The 17766-nt window shown below is 37.3% G+C and overlaps 1 protein-coding gene across 1 annotated transcript in view; it reads right to left on the bottom strand.

Moving 5' to 3' along the window:
* LOC136006431 (uncharacterized) overlaps window positions 1-17766 on the bottom strand; it is a 59685-nt gene that overhangs the window by 18320 nt on the left and 23599 nt on the right. The window contains exons 12-14 of the mRNA XM_065664448.1: window positions 14524-14635; window positions 8274-8373; window positions 408-447 (exon numbers count right to left, since the gene is read on the bottom strand). Of these exons, the coding sequence (XP_065520520.1) occupies window positions 408-447; window positions 8274-8373; window positions 14524-14635 (252 nt within the window). The remainder of the gene's footprint in view (window positions 1-407; window positions 448-8273; window positions 8374-14523; window positions 14636-17766) is intronic.

Genomic DNA, 17766 nt, shown 5'->3' with positions numbered 1-17766 from the left:
ACAAATTTGCTGTGCCCACATTCCAAACTAACAGGTACAAGAGAAATCTCATCCAGAAATCTGCATGTATTAGCACGTGCTTGAGCTACCATTCTGCCACAAAGTCATATTTAAAGCTCTCCCTACAGCTCATCAAGCAAAGACAAGCATATTGTTATGAGCTGCTCTGACACCTACCGAGAATTACTGAATAACTCTCATTCAATATTTCAATAAAGAATTGCACTATTTGTGCACTTATGTTGTAGTACTCACTATTAGCTTGTTATCAGTTATTAAGCACAGTGTGTAATACAGACTAGTTGCTTCTGTGGTTGGTATTTCAAGATAGGGAAGCTTGCAATGGTGAGTGGTAGGAACACAACCATCATCCATTACAACACATTAATTATCAGGAGTTAACTTACACTCTGGGGCGCCCTCCAACAATTCCAGTGAGGCCGGGTGCTGGAAATGGAAATTAAATTCACAAAAGAACAGTTAAAACCATCTTCAAAACACTAATGCAGCTTGAATCATTTCTATAAAGCATATCTAATAAATACTGGGAAATACCTACCAAATCACATATATTCTCATAAATTAATAAAATTGAGCATTTTATACAACAGTTAAAAAGGCAAAACATGTAAAAGGTACTATGACTTCTAATAAAAAATAATTTTATTACAAAATGTGCAAATTATAAACTAAATCTTAGGTTCTTATATTTTGTATACCAATACAAGTCAGGCAATACATTTGACAGAAAAAAGAGCTTAGCTTTGGTGGTTTTGTTGCTGTCGTTTTATTTAAAGAGAGCAGAGAAACAATTCCAACCTGAACCATGCTGTGTTTTAACACTTGCTTTGTACGGCCTTGCTTATTAGATGAACTATTTCAGATTAACTTGCATTTTTAATGGCTACCTTTGCTTTTTTTTAAGGTGATAGTGCAGATCCCATCCTCTCTCTTTGATACATAGGTAATTTAGAAGCTTAAGTCACCAGCATGATCCCAGATTTGCAGTAAATCAGCACTGTGATTAGACTCTTGTTTATTCTCAGTATCAGGTTGCCAGGCTTTCCTACCATTAAACCCATCTACTGAGCTCTATCTCTGAAACAAACATTTTTGCTCTCCTCATCCTGAGCATAGCTTTTCACCCTTTTTTCTGGCATAGAGCATGCATAAAGCTTCATATAAGATTGCAAGGGAAAGAAATGGTAAAGTGCATACACTGAATCAGACAAGGAATTAACAAGTGTGTTAAGCAGTCCCTTAGCAACAAATGCTGGGGGAAGCTGCCCACATGGTATATTTACCCAAATTAATCCTGGCTAAAATGGGATTACTGCCTCTTCCAGGTGTGAATCCTCTGCGGTTGTGCTCCAAACAGACTAAAAGCCATGTAACCTTGCTGCTGTGGTACTAAGCTTACACTAATAACCTCTACTTCTCAGTAGGCTCTTTTAGCTTGGAGTCAGCGTCTTGGTAATGTGGACACACACCAGCAGCAGCACAGATGTACAACACAGCATAGATTACAGAGTCTTGCCATATTCACATTCATTGGAAGTGATTTCCCTGAAATAGCGATTAACAAGGGATTTTTTTTTTTATTGAAGCTTTTGAAGGTGGGTGCTGTTACACAGTCCTTATCTTGATCACACTGCACTGTAACCAGACACATTTGGAATCAACAAAACTAAAATTACGTGCACATCTGAATGACTGATTCAGAGATGGTAACAGTAATAAATCCAGAGTCTTTTACCTAAAGCTAGCCCGTAATAACTCTGCCACCTTGGCCACTGTGCTCGTACAGTACTTGCACATTGTAACCAACTCACAAAATAAACAGGCTTCACTGACTACACTTTTAGCCAGAGGCTGAAAAAAAACCAAACCAACCAACCGACCTCAAATAACAGCAACCTTTAGAAGGTGCTGCAGTTGAGAACAACCGGAAGGGATCAGGAGTGTTAGTATTAACTCCTCCTTTTCCCACAAAAAAAGCCTATGATGTTTTTTAGTACAGGAAAAAAAGAAAGCCTTCAACGAAAGGAATCAAAAAAACCCCAAACCAACAACAAAAGCCATGAACCACCTCCTTACCCAGCAGGTTCTGCTGCAAAATATGTGGCAGTGGACAGAACGTGAAAGAATCCCTTCCATTAGTGTCACACAACTTTAAACGATCCAGCGAAGATTCCCTATACATATTACCTGTGCACTCATGCAAGCATAAAACTGCCATTCCACATTGAAACCAACTGCAATTACTTTACTGAATTGTGTGCCTAATTTGTTTATTTAGGTTGTTGGGGGAGGAGGCTGGATATGGTAAGGTCATCTTGAAAGTATAGGTTCATAAAGTTAGTTAATTTAAATTATCTGCGGATTGTCACATGGCCCACTTCCTGCCAGGCAGCTGAACTGCTCATTAAGGATTCCAGATTTTGTTCTGACACCAATTTCAACTTCCTGAAAGCTCTCACTCGCCTGCTATCACACAATAGAAATTGGCTCCTACAACAAAGCAGTGCTCTAATCACAGACAAGAAAACAATCTAAGAGCAATCACTGCTCACACCTCGTGGCTACAATAACCTTCTACTGCTGCTTGCTACTGCTAGTCTTTCGAAGTTCTCTAGTACAAGCTACTGTAACAACAGATCTGCCTCTTGAGATACTAGATACCCCTGCACTTAAATGCAATTGCAGAGCAAAGCTACACCTGTGCAACATCACAGCTGCAGTGTTACTAGCTTCTGTATCTAAGCCACTGCTTATATTAAGAATAGCAAAATGGGAGAGCTTGTAAGTACAATTTAATTTTACTACAGGCAATTCCTATTTAGGCTTCAAGCAAAGAAGATGAAGAAAATCTTAACTGATGATGACTTACAATCAACAGTTTACTTGTGTAAACAGCACGAGAGCACACCACCTCACCTCAACCTAGGGCTCAGATCCCTATCACACTTTCCCAGTAAAACAGGACAATAGAAGGTGAAGCACAACTTGGTAAGAGTGGACTTGTCACTGTTGCAAGACCTACTTCTGGTAAGTTAACTGATGTCCTTAAATCAACAGTTGGCCCAAGACACCTTCTTTAACAAGATCTCCTCATGCTGTACTTCATACTTCCTTTGTATTGCAGAGCATCTGTCTGTGTAGATGCTCCCCCTGCCTCTTTTCTGGAACACTTTATCTACAAATGACACAAGCAATTTGACATACTTGTAAAGTATCAATCAGGCTGCAGTATCAAGTAAGTAAGATTATCAGCTAGATTGAAGCTGCTGATCCCCTTTCCCAGAAACTTTACATGACCACTGCTTGTTATCAGAGCTCTATTCATTAGTTCCTCAAGGCAGATAGAAGTACAGTGCCATCCTGTCTGACCAGTCACCCTCTTGAACAAGTTGCTTCACTTCAAGTTGATGAACAACTTCACCACCACTACCTGCCACATTTTTTAACCTCAGAATGGCACAAAACTGATTCACTACAAAATGGCTGAATGCTGGAGACCTTCCTTCCAATCCATTTATAGTCACTTCATCTGTAGGTACAGGATTGTTCTGGTGTAATCATCAAACTGAGTATGAAGCTATCCATTTTGCTTCAAGTGTTTGACCCAAAAGCCTACCATTTCTGAGAACATTTTCCTTTGCAGTGCCTGAGGACCTAGCCTGAGAACTACAAATTCTCCAGGTGGCTGGGCATGTAAAAGCCATGAGTAAGTACTGGGGATTACACCACTTGAATCCACTGCTTTCATTAATTCCCAAGTATATGGCATTGCCCTGGGTTCAGAAACAGAGGGGAAGAAGGGGGAGAGTGAGTGAGCGGCTGCACAGTTCTGAGTTAGCGGCTAGGTTTAACCATGGCAAACATGATTAAAGAAACATCAGGCACTAAACCCATTAAATTCTTTCTAGGTAATTAAGCACTGGTACAGGAGCCTTCCTCTGGATTCTGTGCTTGAAGGTTTGAGTCTACACGGAATCTACAAAACAAAGAATCAATTACTAGTTAGCAGGTGCTTCATTTTGGTTAATGTGCGCAATTCTTCATACAGTCTTATCCCACCTTCATTTTACGACTCCTCCCTCTAGCCTACTTTCAATCTTACCCATTTTTGGGCCAATTACCTTAAGGAAAACAGACTATCATCATCTGTGTGTACATGTATGTATATTTATATGTGTTAGGCTTTTTCCTTTGTGTCGTGATTCTTCCAGCGCACCTGCAAGACCCCAAATTTTAGGTACAAATTTTCTGTAGAAATCTGTATTTTTCAACAGAATAAACCATTATGCAATATATCAAAGAAAGATGCTAGACTACACAAAACATCTTGTAAAATGTTTTGGAGTAAAGAAGCATGAAAAGGCTCCGACCTGTTGAAATCTGAGATGCTTTAAGTACTTTTAACAGGTGACACTTCTTTCTTTGAAACTTCACAGAGTTTCAAAATACAATGAAGTCTCCTGCTCACCAACTTACAGTTTTTGACCCCATATGCTTTGGTCCTTGTATTTCCAGTGACCGAACCAAAACGTTATTAATATATTTACTGCATATTCTAAAGATCTATATATATAAACACCATGTATTTCTATATAAAAAGCAGACTTCAAAGACATCTACTTCTCAAGCTTAAGTGATCAAACTAGACGTATCTGAAATCTCAGGTTTTACACTCAACAGTTCTTACAGCATAGTTGAGTAGAAGTACAAAATGCAGACAATCTGTTTTTACAGGGGTTAGTCATAATTCTTAATTATTCTATGTCCTCTGAATACAGGAGATAAATTATCTTCAGCAATATTATTCTCAAAAACTGGGGACTGCAGTAAACTGTTAGAATGAGGACATTTCTTGAAGCATCTTCCAACACACTTAGGATATCAGTCATAATATTTACATATACTCAAGCACTTTAAAATCTCAAGTTGTATTAACCAGCTGTCATCTTAGTGTCAAACTCCGGTCATTTTAATGTGAAATAAGGGTCAGCACATGACTTCAGCTATTATTAAAACATTTCTTAGCTACTGAACTCCTATTAAACTATAAATGTCAGTTTCCCACAGCGAGGCTTTTCTAAAACCCCTTCTACAGTACATTTGCTTCAGAGTAAAATATCTGAATCAATGAAGACAAAATGAATACACTACATCAACAAATTATTTACATGTTAACTATGTGGCTGACCGGACTGCATATAATGAAGATATTTTCCTTGAGTAGTACAAACCTGCTCTGTGATTGCTAGCTTTTATGAAGGTGTATTTCCATAGTCTGGGCAATGCAGAATTGCACTGAACTCCCACAGGCTCCTACAGATTTAAAAACCCAAGTCTGTGTGCCCAGGATTTTTCACTGCCAAGTATAGAAAAACTCACTTTACAGAACAAGAAAATAGCTGTGAAGACTGCAGATGCATTTGAAATCTTTGTTTTTTTTCAGGAAACCATACATGCATAAAACCAAACTTGTTCATTGCCGTTGAAAAGGCTGCTGTCAACTTTCAAAGTATTGAGAAATAAACAGAAAGTATACCTTTACCAATTAAAAGTTTAACAAACTCGGGTATTAACTGTAATTGGATTAGGTGTGTCAGCATATATATATTTTTAATAGCTTGTACCCCCTTTTAAACTCCTCAGAACAGCATAATCCAAATGAAAACTGACAAAGTATTGAAACTGGCAGACTAAATACCATGCTTAACAGAAATTTACACTAATAGCCTTCCATTCCAAACAGTAAATGAACAACAACTCACTCTCTAATATATGACATGTCTATATATAGTAACTTCAAATTCTTCTCTGGCCTTAAGAATCACATCTGCAGTAACACTTTAGAAAATTTTTGTACAAGTATGCTCATGTGCCCATTGGTCTTCAACAAAACACTGGGAATTTAAAAAGGATCAGAAAAAAATAGTAGGGAATAACTATGAAAATCTCAGTCTTTCACTTCAGATTATGGAAGCTTTTTAGACGATGCCACCTTCCCAAACCTCTCTTGCAGGTCTAAGCCCTTGCCTACATTGCAGAGCACAAACACACACATGCTTCAGCCCATTCCAACACATAGGTAGTATCCCTTTATCATTTCTTTCTGACACCAAGGATGAGATTTTGTAAGAAATAGGGAATTTCAAATCAGCACAATGCCTCGAGATGTCTTTCTACTCATTATCAGAAGATCTACCATAAATGGGCTGGTGGGGGATAACCAGCACTCTCAAGTTAGCGCTCTCCTTTTATGTAGCCCAAATTTTATTATCCATTACATTTATATATACACAAAAATGTATCAAAATATATTTTGGAAAAAAGCTGCAAAATAAGTAAAAATTCAGAAATACTGACATCAAGACCTTAAATTCACTAGAAGAGCTAAAAAGCACATCTCTGACACAAGACCTAACAACCTAAGTTTTAAATCTCTGCTGTGAAGCATGAGGAAGATCACCCCTCAACACAATTGTTGCAATATGCTTTTTAATCACAGGAAGAAAAAGAATCTCTTCCATCTTATTGTTGTTCCCTGCAGTGTCTGAAAAAGTACAACAAAAAATTCCCTCAAAAATTTTGAGTCAAGTGATTTAAATTCAGCCTAATCAAAAGCCACCAAGCTAGGCTTTCAGTACTGGCTACTAAGGAAATTAATACCTTTTTTTACCTATAATTTGTAATTCTCATATTATGATCCTATTACCAAAACAGAACTGCTTACCAAATCTAGCTCAGGGCTCCACAAGCGGCAACTACTAAGCTGGAATGACCTCATCAAGAATGACAGTGCTCCTGGATTTTATCTCAACAAAGGCATCTGATAAACACAGGTAAATCTAACAGACTAGGCTTGGTGCTGCCTCTCTCAGACACATGAGTACTTGAAAATTCCATGGACTAAAGCAGGAGCAATTAGGACTCTCCACCCTTATTCTGAACCATCAAATCTTCTTTCTCTATCCCTCTTCTCCTCTACTCCCCATTCCTAAATTTTAGCCAACCTGGTTCCCTTAAATACTGGTGGAGTTCCCCCCTAGCATTTCTTTCTGGAAAGCAGAACAGAGGACTCCAAATTCTTTTGTGATTATGCTTCCTTCCACTATCTCAGGAAACCATCTATAAAGCAGAGTACTTTCCAATGCTACTAGACACTAGAAAGCTTAGTCGGTGGTGTTTACACAGCTTGAAGATTCTTTGATAAAAGGCACCACATATAAAACTTGTATCTGTACAACTGTCCACACACCACTTACAGTAACAAACACCAACAGCAAGAAGAATAAAGTTAAAAACAATACTCCACAATCATTACATACAGTCCAAGCAGACAACCAAAACTTTCCCTTTTTTTCCTTTTTTTGTCTGGTACAGACCAAGTCACTGTTCCTTAAATGTCCAAAAAATAATGGAATTAAGTGTTTCAGTTCAGGTGACATCACCCTGCAAGACAACAACTCCTCCTTTCTCCCTGCTGCTCATTAGGAAGGACTTGTATCTTGTCCCTGCTTTTCCACAGTTTTTCAATAAATGACTCCAGAAATATGGTCTTTCCAATTGCTCATTAGCAGTCTTACTATGAAATTATTTATTATTTATTTATTATTATTTTATTTTTTAGAGAATAACTACTACAATAGATTCTAAAAAGTTTAAACTAGGAAACAAAACTAGCACCTTCACCATCATTCATGCAGACTGCCCAACCTGATTCTACACTGTTTCATCATGAAAAGCCCTGGTAACGTGAGCTGAAAGCCTGCCAGCCACCTTAACACACAGATGTCCACATCTTGTGGTAACTCAGTTTCAATACTGTACATACCCCACCCAACCCAAGTACTGCAGATTTTTTACTTTTTTCATTCTGTGAAGGATGATGGTGAAAGAGAAAACTGAAACCTGAACAAATCCAGCACTTTCAGAGTATGACAATGTTGCACATTGCTGTAACTGTGGGCAGGAAAACAAACTATTGAAGGAAAAAAGGCAGGAAAGGACAGTAGCAGCAATGGAAGAATAAAAAGTACCATGTCAACAAAAAGGTGGACTTCCAGAGATTTCCTTTTATCATTTTGCTAATGTCTACAGGTTGTATTTCTACACCAAACACAAATACCCTTTGAAAACTTACAATTTCACTAGGCACAGTGCAATGAAAGTGAACACGGCTAAGTTTTGGATGCTAGTCATGCTCATGGAAAAGTAAAAAAGTAACTTTAAAATCCTTAGAAGACAATGTGAGTGTTTACCCATGCCAGTTCCAGCTGCAGCAACTTCTCTGGAGAAGATTTCTACAGCTTCTTTCTGCTTATGGTGTACAGCAAGCCAAATAACAGCTTCTCGAGGACCCTGCTTCAAAACAGTAGACATTAGATTAGCTTAGATGCAGAATGTCAGTTAAATTTACCAAACTGAAAAATAACTGCAGCTCAACCCTCAAGTTAGATTTAACTGAAATATTTAGTGCTCACTGCTACAAGCTACAACTTTCATTCCTGACTTTTCGTCCACCATCACTGTAATTTTCTGTTAACGTTTCATTATCTGTTTCTGATTTACTACCATGAAATCAACTATTGGATACTTCAGACTGCTAGGACACCGTGCTGTTTCTCCACTGTTCTCAAAGAATCAAGTACTAGAACTAACAGTACTTTGTAAGAAACTAAATACTTGGCTTCACTCAGTGGAAATGGCAAACAAACTCTCCTCTTACTTGAAGTGCACTGAGAATACTTGAGGGTCAGATCAAGAGCCAGGATTACTTTTCTTAGCATCAAGAAGTAAGCAAATCTGCTCACAGAAAAGAATTCAAACCTAATCCTTGGGAGTTAAGTAGGAAAATATAACTTGTAAAAGCCACCACATTTCCAGAGGAAAGAGCAGACCTCCTCTGAAGGTAAACCCAACCAGTACTCTGTTCCCTACTCTGCAGTCAGGTAAGACACCCACCCTTGCAGACGAGCACTCTCTCATTTAAGATTTTACTTCTTTAAAAATCTCCCTTCTGCCACCATAAAATCTACTGTTGGAATTAATACACTGGCAAAAGCCTTAGAATGAACTTTAGGTCTCACTGAGGGCAAGGACTGTATTTATTCGAGAATCTGCATCCATCAGTAAGAACCACCTTTGGTCTGCCTTTGAATCGAAAAATATGAAGCCTGCACACAATACAAGTCTGTCCTTAAGTGTCTCTTACTTGTCCCAAAGCACAAGCACAACCATTTCCATCATACATATGAAACGGTTTTGTACAAGGCATCAAGATCTACTGGTCAGGAGTTTCTCACACAAAACTACTTCAAGTATGGAGTTCTGCAGCAGAGTACTTCTCTCTGGTAGTCAGCTCTCGAAGTCAGCTTTTTTTTTGTTAATGAACACAAAGAACTCTAAAGATTCTTTGGTAATGTTACATGAAATTCCTGGCTTACTTAAATCAATGTAAAATACAAAGGAGTTTGACCACAAGACACTAGAGGATTTCTTCCAGTGTTTATGTTCTTTTTTTATATAAACAGGAAACGATGTATTACATGAAGGCATGGAAAAAATGAAAAAATATCAAAGTTTGTTTGGTTGGGTTTTTTGGGGTTGTTTTATTCTGCAGTTCTACAGAGCTCAGAGCACTTCACGCCTCTCTAAATGCCCTGGCTAAAGAGTTTTTGTAGATATGGCAGCTGTTCTACTAAAAATGTAGAAAAGTAAAAAAGAACTGAACATATAGCTACTCAGGATACAGAAAAGGACATTCTCCTGGAAGAAAGGAACTATTGGATTCTGGAAGATCCAACACTTTTTTAATCTATGGCAGATGTTTACTATACCAGGAAGTGAATATACATGACTAAATAACCTGGTTTTAGTTTATTCCAACTTTTTCCTTCCATATAATAAATATAAAATAACATTTTTCCTGCTAGTGTAACATTTTTAATGGATTTTAGAAAAAAAAAAAGAAGCCTATTTCTTTACAAATGCAGAAACCAGTGACACTTCTGAAAGCATCAGAGACTAAGTACTCAGCACACAGGAAAGATACAGATGCTGTTAGAATTCAACAGCATCAACTTCAAACTCTTCGGGATTGATGTATGAAGCAGAGGAGACATTTTATAGTCAGATGAAAAGAACAGAGCCATGACTCCTTAAAGGAGTCCTCTCACCTCTAGGCTAAGGAACTGCATAACCCTACACAGCACCGAATTTTTCATGACTTAACACTGAATAAACAAAGGAACCTTTCTTCATCCTAACAGCATCCTTTGTCTAATAGACAGGAACAGGAGAGAAAAAATGAACACCTTGAAGTTGTTACTATATGCAAGCAGTTGTTGTTTGATCACAAATTTAATTCAGTTCATCTAAAACCACATCTCGACCTTCTTGCTGTATGTATGTTTTGATGTTTATTCACTACCCGAAGTCAAATGGGTGTCCCTGATTACAAGAACTAGAAACCATGGCAAAAGCAATTCTAAAATTACTTTAACCAACTGTCAATTTACGCAGATAGCAGTGAAAAGACTCTCATGCCTAACAAAATGAGAATTTACTCCTTAGAATTCTAGTAAATCTAACATTATCATAACAAAACAAAGTGTATTCCACCCCGTACCTCTCATTCCTGATTTTAATACTTGAGTAGAGAATTTGAGCTTATGTTTTTTCCTAAGAAACTACATGCTGGATCTGAACTCCTAAATTGCCCATCTTTTAACGCATCTCCTAACTCTTAAAATAATTATTTTAATTGCCCACATTTCTGTAAAGCTGTGTTGTTTAACACCACATAAAACAGATGTGAAATCCGAGTATTAACTTTAGAAATACCGATGCCTTGTATACTAGTATAATTTTCCTCTCTGTATACAGCACATTTTTCTTAAAAGCAATACTGTTGAACATGTCAACATTCAAAATCTCAAGTCAATCTGAGGAATTTAAGTAACTTCAGCAATGTAGGAACATGGATGTACTTCCTAGTGGCAGCTGCTGAAATGGTATTTATCATAAATGTTGTAATACACTGCACTGAGTGTTCTGGCTACTGTAAGAGTATCCCAAAGAGACCGTTATGTTAACACACTACCAAACCCTCCATTCTAGCTCAAACACACGACAAAATCCCAACACAAACAAGCTCCCTTATTCCAGCTTATATCAAGGCAGGAAAGCTTCCTGACTTTATAGCTGGTGATCAGTGAAAACCTAATAATAAAGGGCCTTCTTGGTTCAGTATGTTTAAACCTAAGTTCTAAATATTCATAAATTTGAAATATGATTTTTCTCTATTTCCTATTTTAGCGGCATATCCTCACAAAGGTACTCTGAGGTACTATAATGATAAAGGTAATTGCTTTCATCTTTCTTAGGTACCCCTGTTTAGACATACTCACAGGGAAACACACACAGTTCATTTCTCAGCCTCCAAGATCCCAGCCTGGAAAATACCTACCACACTACTATGATGTAGGAAATCCTGCAAACTTGGTTAACATTTTGTTAGCTTATCTCAATACTCATGTAGATAAACCCTAAAATAAAAGTTTAGCAGAGCTGATGTAGGAGAGGTTATATTACTCCAGCAGATCATGTATCACAAAATAGGGCTGGAAAGGTTGGGAAGGAATGCATCACTGAAAGGAAAGAAATTTCCCTCTGTGAATACAGAAATAATGTCCTGATCAAGATAATGTAAATAAGAAACCAATCAGGTTTCCAATTTAAAAGTTTCACTACATTCTTGTAAAATTGTTGCTACACAGAAAATACGCGGCCATGCCACATTCAACAAATCCATTTAACATCATTTCCAAGCATTTCCATTTAACAGTCTACCACAAGATTAAATTACTACAAATAATAATAGGAAATACTCCTGCAAAAAACATAATTATGCACTCACATCTGCTTCCTTGTTCTAAACTACCATGTTTTCTTCCTTGCCCACAGATCCAAAACACAGTGGTCTGTGAAAATAATAAGCTGATTCCTGTTTTGAGTGGATGAATTCAGATATACAATTTTAAAGTCATTTATCTTACAGTATCATAAATAAAAAAAATTAGAAAAAAAGTTATATTCCATCAAGTCTTAAGATGTGTTTACAACACATTTACAGTGTGTCATAACCTGGTTAACGGTTAGTAGAATATGAGAATACACAGCACAGTTGTTAATATACCAAACTCTTAATACCTGATGTACTACTAATAGGTAATTAATCTTTCACATGAAACAATTCCAGTATCTCTAAACCATGAACTCATTGATGCTGTGACACTATCATAACTCCCTTCTTCCTCCGCCACAGAAAGCAATAAAGCAGGAGATACTAAAAATTAAGTTACTCAGTGCTGATTCAGGTCCCTTTGTTGCTCATGCTGGGCTGCTGCTGCTAAAGCAAGCTATTGGAATGGCAAACAACCACCACATAAAGAGGTGAGGAAGACCAAGAAAGGAGAGGAGGCAAGCATTTCTTCATTTCTCAGGATACTTCGTGTTGTCAGAACAGTCAAGACTCCACACAGCAGGTCAGGCTACAGCATACAGGCCTACATAAGACAGGATGCACAGCAATTTTACATCTGCAAAGGCAAACTTTTGCACCCAGTTTGACAGACCCGCTGACAGACCTGTATGAGGATTAGTCAAGCCACACCAGCCATCTACACTGAGCTCCAACTGTTGTTCAACTTATCCCGTCTTGGTATTCATATACATATTTACTTCTCTCTAAATTTAGATGTTAGAACCTTCAAAGAAAGAACTGTTTCCCTACTGTGTTAATACACTGCCTGACACAACATGGCTCTGGTTTTGAGCACTTATTTGCAACCCAAATAACCATGTCTAATTTGGATGGAAAGACACAGCTGGAAAGAGCAATTAAGAGACTACATTATTTCTACATGAAGCCCCACAAGGCAGATGTTTTCCTTAGGATTCCGTGATTTTGTATTTTAAATGGAAAAGCAAACACCACTCCCCACCCCTCCTACTATGGCTGCTTTCCAGATGAAAACTCCTCTGGTTAGTTTCTTCTGAACTTTCAGAGGAACCGAGTAAAGGGGAAAGGCAATAGCGTGATTTCCTGTATTTCAGCCTTAGCTCTCACATCCTATTTCAGGCATGTATGGGAAGCACATATAATGGAGATAACACTCTATTTTTAACGTAAGACCTGGGAGTTGAGGCTGAAAATACAGAAAATAATTACAATTACTCAATTTCATTTGGAAAATTCATCTAATGTACTCTTAACAAGACAGAATGAACAGTAAGGAAGAAAAAAAAAAAAGCTCTTTTTCAAATCATTATTCACTCTATAGAATGACACAGAAAACTTTCTATGTAGCATTAAAGAATGTATTACAGCAGATAACCATAAGGAGCTGGTATGAACAGAATACAGACAAGTTCAACATCTGGAACACTTGTTCCTATGTTTCAAAACTTTGATTCTGCAATCTCAGCAACACACTTTACATTGCAGAGTTTATGGTCCTGAAAGGAAAAAGACCACACTATAAAGCTCATTTCTCATGAAGCAACTCTTGCTCCTGTGCAGAATGAAGTGGAAGCTGAAGCACTAAAATGAGCAGCTACAGACGTAACTTGCTCAATTTCTAAGAACACTAGTAAGACATTTGCTGTCTTTCTCCACATCATGTTCTTGTTTCCTATACATATGAACTGTCAGCTAGTTCAAGTGTCAGCACTCCTAAGATCAACCTCAGAGCTGAGTTTTGCCACATGTACCTTAAGAGTGTTGCAAGACTGCCAATGTCAAAGAAGAAACAAATGCTGCTGTTCTGGAACACACTGAACTGTCCAAATATTTAAAGTGCATGTAAGTGTGGACAAGATTTACAGTCTTTTTCCAAGGGGAAAAAAAAAAAAAAAAAAAAACCAACAAAAAAACACCAACCACCAAACCCAAAATCCCTAAACTTTCATATTCTAGATACGGAAAACAGACCATGGCGTATCACAGCTGCAGTGGCTATGGCCATCATTCATATTCTTACATATGCATTTATTAAGTCACAAACTACAATGCAGAATTATATAGTTGATGATTGTTTCACAAATAGTACTCACAGACAGTTTTAAATTTGCAGAGGTAACAGTAATTCTGCCATTTCCTAACTCTTCAATCTTTATAATGTGGTCTTTTAGTTACATCTAATGCAATTCAAGTCTACATCATGAAACCTTTTATAAGAAGATATTTCTTTAGATGAACAACATTAGAACAAACTACAACAACATATTTGTAAGATTTCATATCAGTGCTTTTGGAAGATCCAATACTGCAAAGACCTTGTCAGTGTTAATTTTATACACTAAGTAGTGACACTGAATTCTCTGCAAGATGATGGGGTGAAAGTCCCAAGATGATAGTGACTTCCTTTAAAGTTGTGGAAAAGATAACAATATGGAGAGATTAAGAGAGGTCAGTAAAAGTTTAAGAACACTCCACTGAATACTTACACCATCTATACTCCTTCTAGCATGAGGTCCATATGTATCTTCAGACCCTAAAACCTGTATGTTAACTGCACTGTAATCTTCATACCCAAGCTGACTGAAAATAAGACGAGTCCTGCAACAAATGATTTTTATTAGTAAACTTCCTGATTACCTGAAGAAGTCCTGTGTGGTCCACAGGAGTTAGCTTTGTCATGTAAACCGGACTATGAACACTTTACACTAAGCAAACGTATCTGAATACTACAAATCAAGCGATTACTGACAAGGAAGTCATGCTTCTGAATTTATCCCCAGGTTTCAAACTGAGCCTTTTGTTTATTCACATTATTTGAAAGATGACAGGCAAAGACAAATAAATGGATTTCAGCTCTTACTTTTATCTTTAAAACAAAGACAGCTTGAAATGTAATTACAGATATGCAGTCTTCCTGGTTTTCATATTGGTTATTCAGTTTTTAGCTCTGTTTATGCTACAAGGCATTATGAACTACCAATAAATACATGGAACTACCTTGTTACGTCACAGGCACCAATGAATCAAAAAAACAAAGTCAAACTGAAGAAGGAACTTCTGTTCAAACTTTACAGATATTTACTTGGGATTCCTGAACATACAGCTCAAATGCCAAAAAGTAGGTCAAGTTTTTAAACAGAACATTTCTTTATTACTTGTGCCTTTCCAGTCTGGCACTGAAAGCCCTCTAACTCTTTCTGCAAGGTTATTTCCACTGAAAGCACATTGTGTTAAGAATGCCAAGTTTGTCCAAACATGATTAATAATGGGGATGAATATTACCTTTTTTATACACCATGAAAACACACACTTATTTAAGAGAGCCAAGAATTTTTTGACAAATACTAAATTTGAGTTAAACAGACTGTTTGCTACAACTATTAGAAAAAACAGCCCAACACTCAAGCACTAAAACTGAAAATGATCACTACAGTTTTAAAAGCATAATCAACTGAAGTCCAAATCCTGCCCCCCTGCCCCCTCAAAAAATAAAAATCACAGTAAAAATGTTAGAAAAAAGTTTTAAAAGAATCCAACCATTAAAATCAGTCCCATTTATTAACATCTTGCCGATTGGAAAAGTAAGCTAAATGCTGAAGCACCTAAACAGATCTCCCAATAATTTTGGTCTGGTGCCCTTCTACACGGATAAAAGATTTTGTCAGTTGAAACACTGGAATTATGTTAGGATGAGAAAAATACTTTTCATCAGTGAAACATCTTGAAGACACTTTTAATATATCATCATCATTGCAAATATTAGCAGTAGAGACAACCTAAATAGAAAATATAGTTTTCTAATTGTTGGAATGAGACAAAGGTGGTCCACATACCACAAATAAGGTGGCCATCCTTATGACCACGGAAAGACAGACACTTGATTTAAGGTACCTACATTTGCAAACCATGTCTACTAAGTTATTTAAAGTTACTTATCTACAAATGTTACCTTTAGAGATCCTAGAGTTCAAAATACATTCCGTGGGTAACCTTTAGCCCTTTCATGTATCTTGGTAATGCAAGAGAGTACCATCAAAAATAAAAGAACACCAAAGACTACTCCAAAAAGACTTCTTGACATACATCCTGCCAAATTGTTCCTGCTTTTGAAAATGAATAAACAAAGTACAAGCATGCAAAAAAGAAATGAAACAAGTTGTATTACAAACTGCCAAAACTGCTTGATGACTTAGGCTGCCAACTAGATTGACCTATATGATTGAAGCACCTTAAAATTTGTGCACCATATTCTGTACTTGTTGCCATTAGACTGCGGGACAGAGTTCAATTTGTAATGGACTGGAAGCCAGCTAGCTGGAAGATCATGTCCTTACAAAATTCTCTTGCAACAGGAAGTGGTGGAAAGACTGAAGTTATAACTTTCTGAAGAGATGTAGTTGCTGGTAGAACATTCTCTGAAGGTAACCAGAATAGCTTAACTCTTATTCTATGTCTGGGTTGACACAGACAACTCTTTCAAAGATGCTGAATAAATTATTTCACACATTAAGTTGTTAAGACTGTTCAAGATGGAGAACATATTACGGGTAATACTGTTGTGATTTTTAACACACGGAACAAACCACAGCTGCTGCAGGCATGCCTCATGGGCTAGAGGCTACTTGGCCAAAGACTGGCTAGCTGGCTTGCTATCTCCCATCAGCCCTCATCTGAGGATTACTCAGGACAGCACAGTAAGCAGGCTGAATTTATTTTCTAATAGAGAAAATAACTAGAGGCACTAACCCCCACAAGCTGTTTCAATCGGCAGTCTGGTCTGAAATAATGTCCAAAAGCAAACACGAAAGGGACAATATACCCCTTTTTTTTCCTTTTCTTTTGTTCTGTTTTGTTGGGGTTTTGTTTGTTTTGTTCTTGGGTTGTGGGTTTGTTTGGTTTTTTTATTCCTCAGAGACTCTAGAGGCCTCTTCGTATTTACCAGCTCCTGAAAGGCTTTTTCTTCCACTGATTTTCTAATTAGCTCTTGGACACATGCACTTATCCACACGACTCTTAAGAAAGGGTTCCATAACTTCATTACACATCCTGCAACAGCCTGCTGTCATCTGCTATGTCTCGAGTGAAATCATATAGTTCCTCCACCACAGTACATGGGCACATAAGCAGGAAGTCACACCTTGCATTTCTGACAGGTATCTATCCTAGTGTACTTGCTGCATAGGCCTGCAATAGGATGTAATAGGGAGTTTTATAAAACATGGCATAAAGAGATTGATCTCACAACTAGAAAGGTTGGAACTATTGGAGTAAATACTCAAACACTTCCATGAGAATATGGAATCGTACTTAAGAGGAATCCCTCTTAACCCAAGTAACATTATGACTATGAGGTTTTTATCAGTCTGCCTTACAACTGTAAAATTGTTTGAGCAAACGAAACCATTAGTCAGATTTTACCAGGTACTAAGAATTTTGTTTTAAACACAAACTACCTACATTTCATAGCACTATGATTTTTATTAACAAGTTCAGTGAAAAATCAATGAAAAACAGTTTCATAAGGCTGCTCTCTGGCACTGAATAAATTTTAATCTGAAGCACAGTTTTTCCATCATTAATTTCAGATTCTCTCCACTGTCCAGCCATCTATTTTCAACATTATCTGAGACCTTTTTTTCTCTGTCAAATGTAGCCGAAGTGTAGTTATACACTGAAAACACATTTCCTCACAGGCTGCTTAAGTCTTGAAATGTCACCTGAACTGCAAG

Source organism: Lathamus discolor, chromosome 1 (assembly GCF_037157495.1).
Source record: "Lathamus discolor isolate bLatDis1 chromosome 1, bLatDis1.hap1, whole genome shotgun sequence".
Taxonomy (NCBI): domain Eukaryota; kingdom Metazoa; phylum Chordata; class Aves; order Psittaciformes; family Psittacidae; genus Lathamus; species Lathamus discolor.
This window is presented reverse-complemented; position numbering and strand designations above follow the sequence as displayed.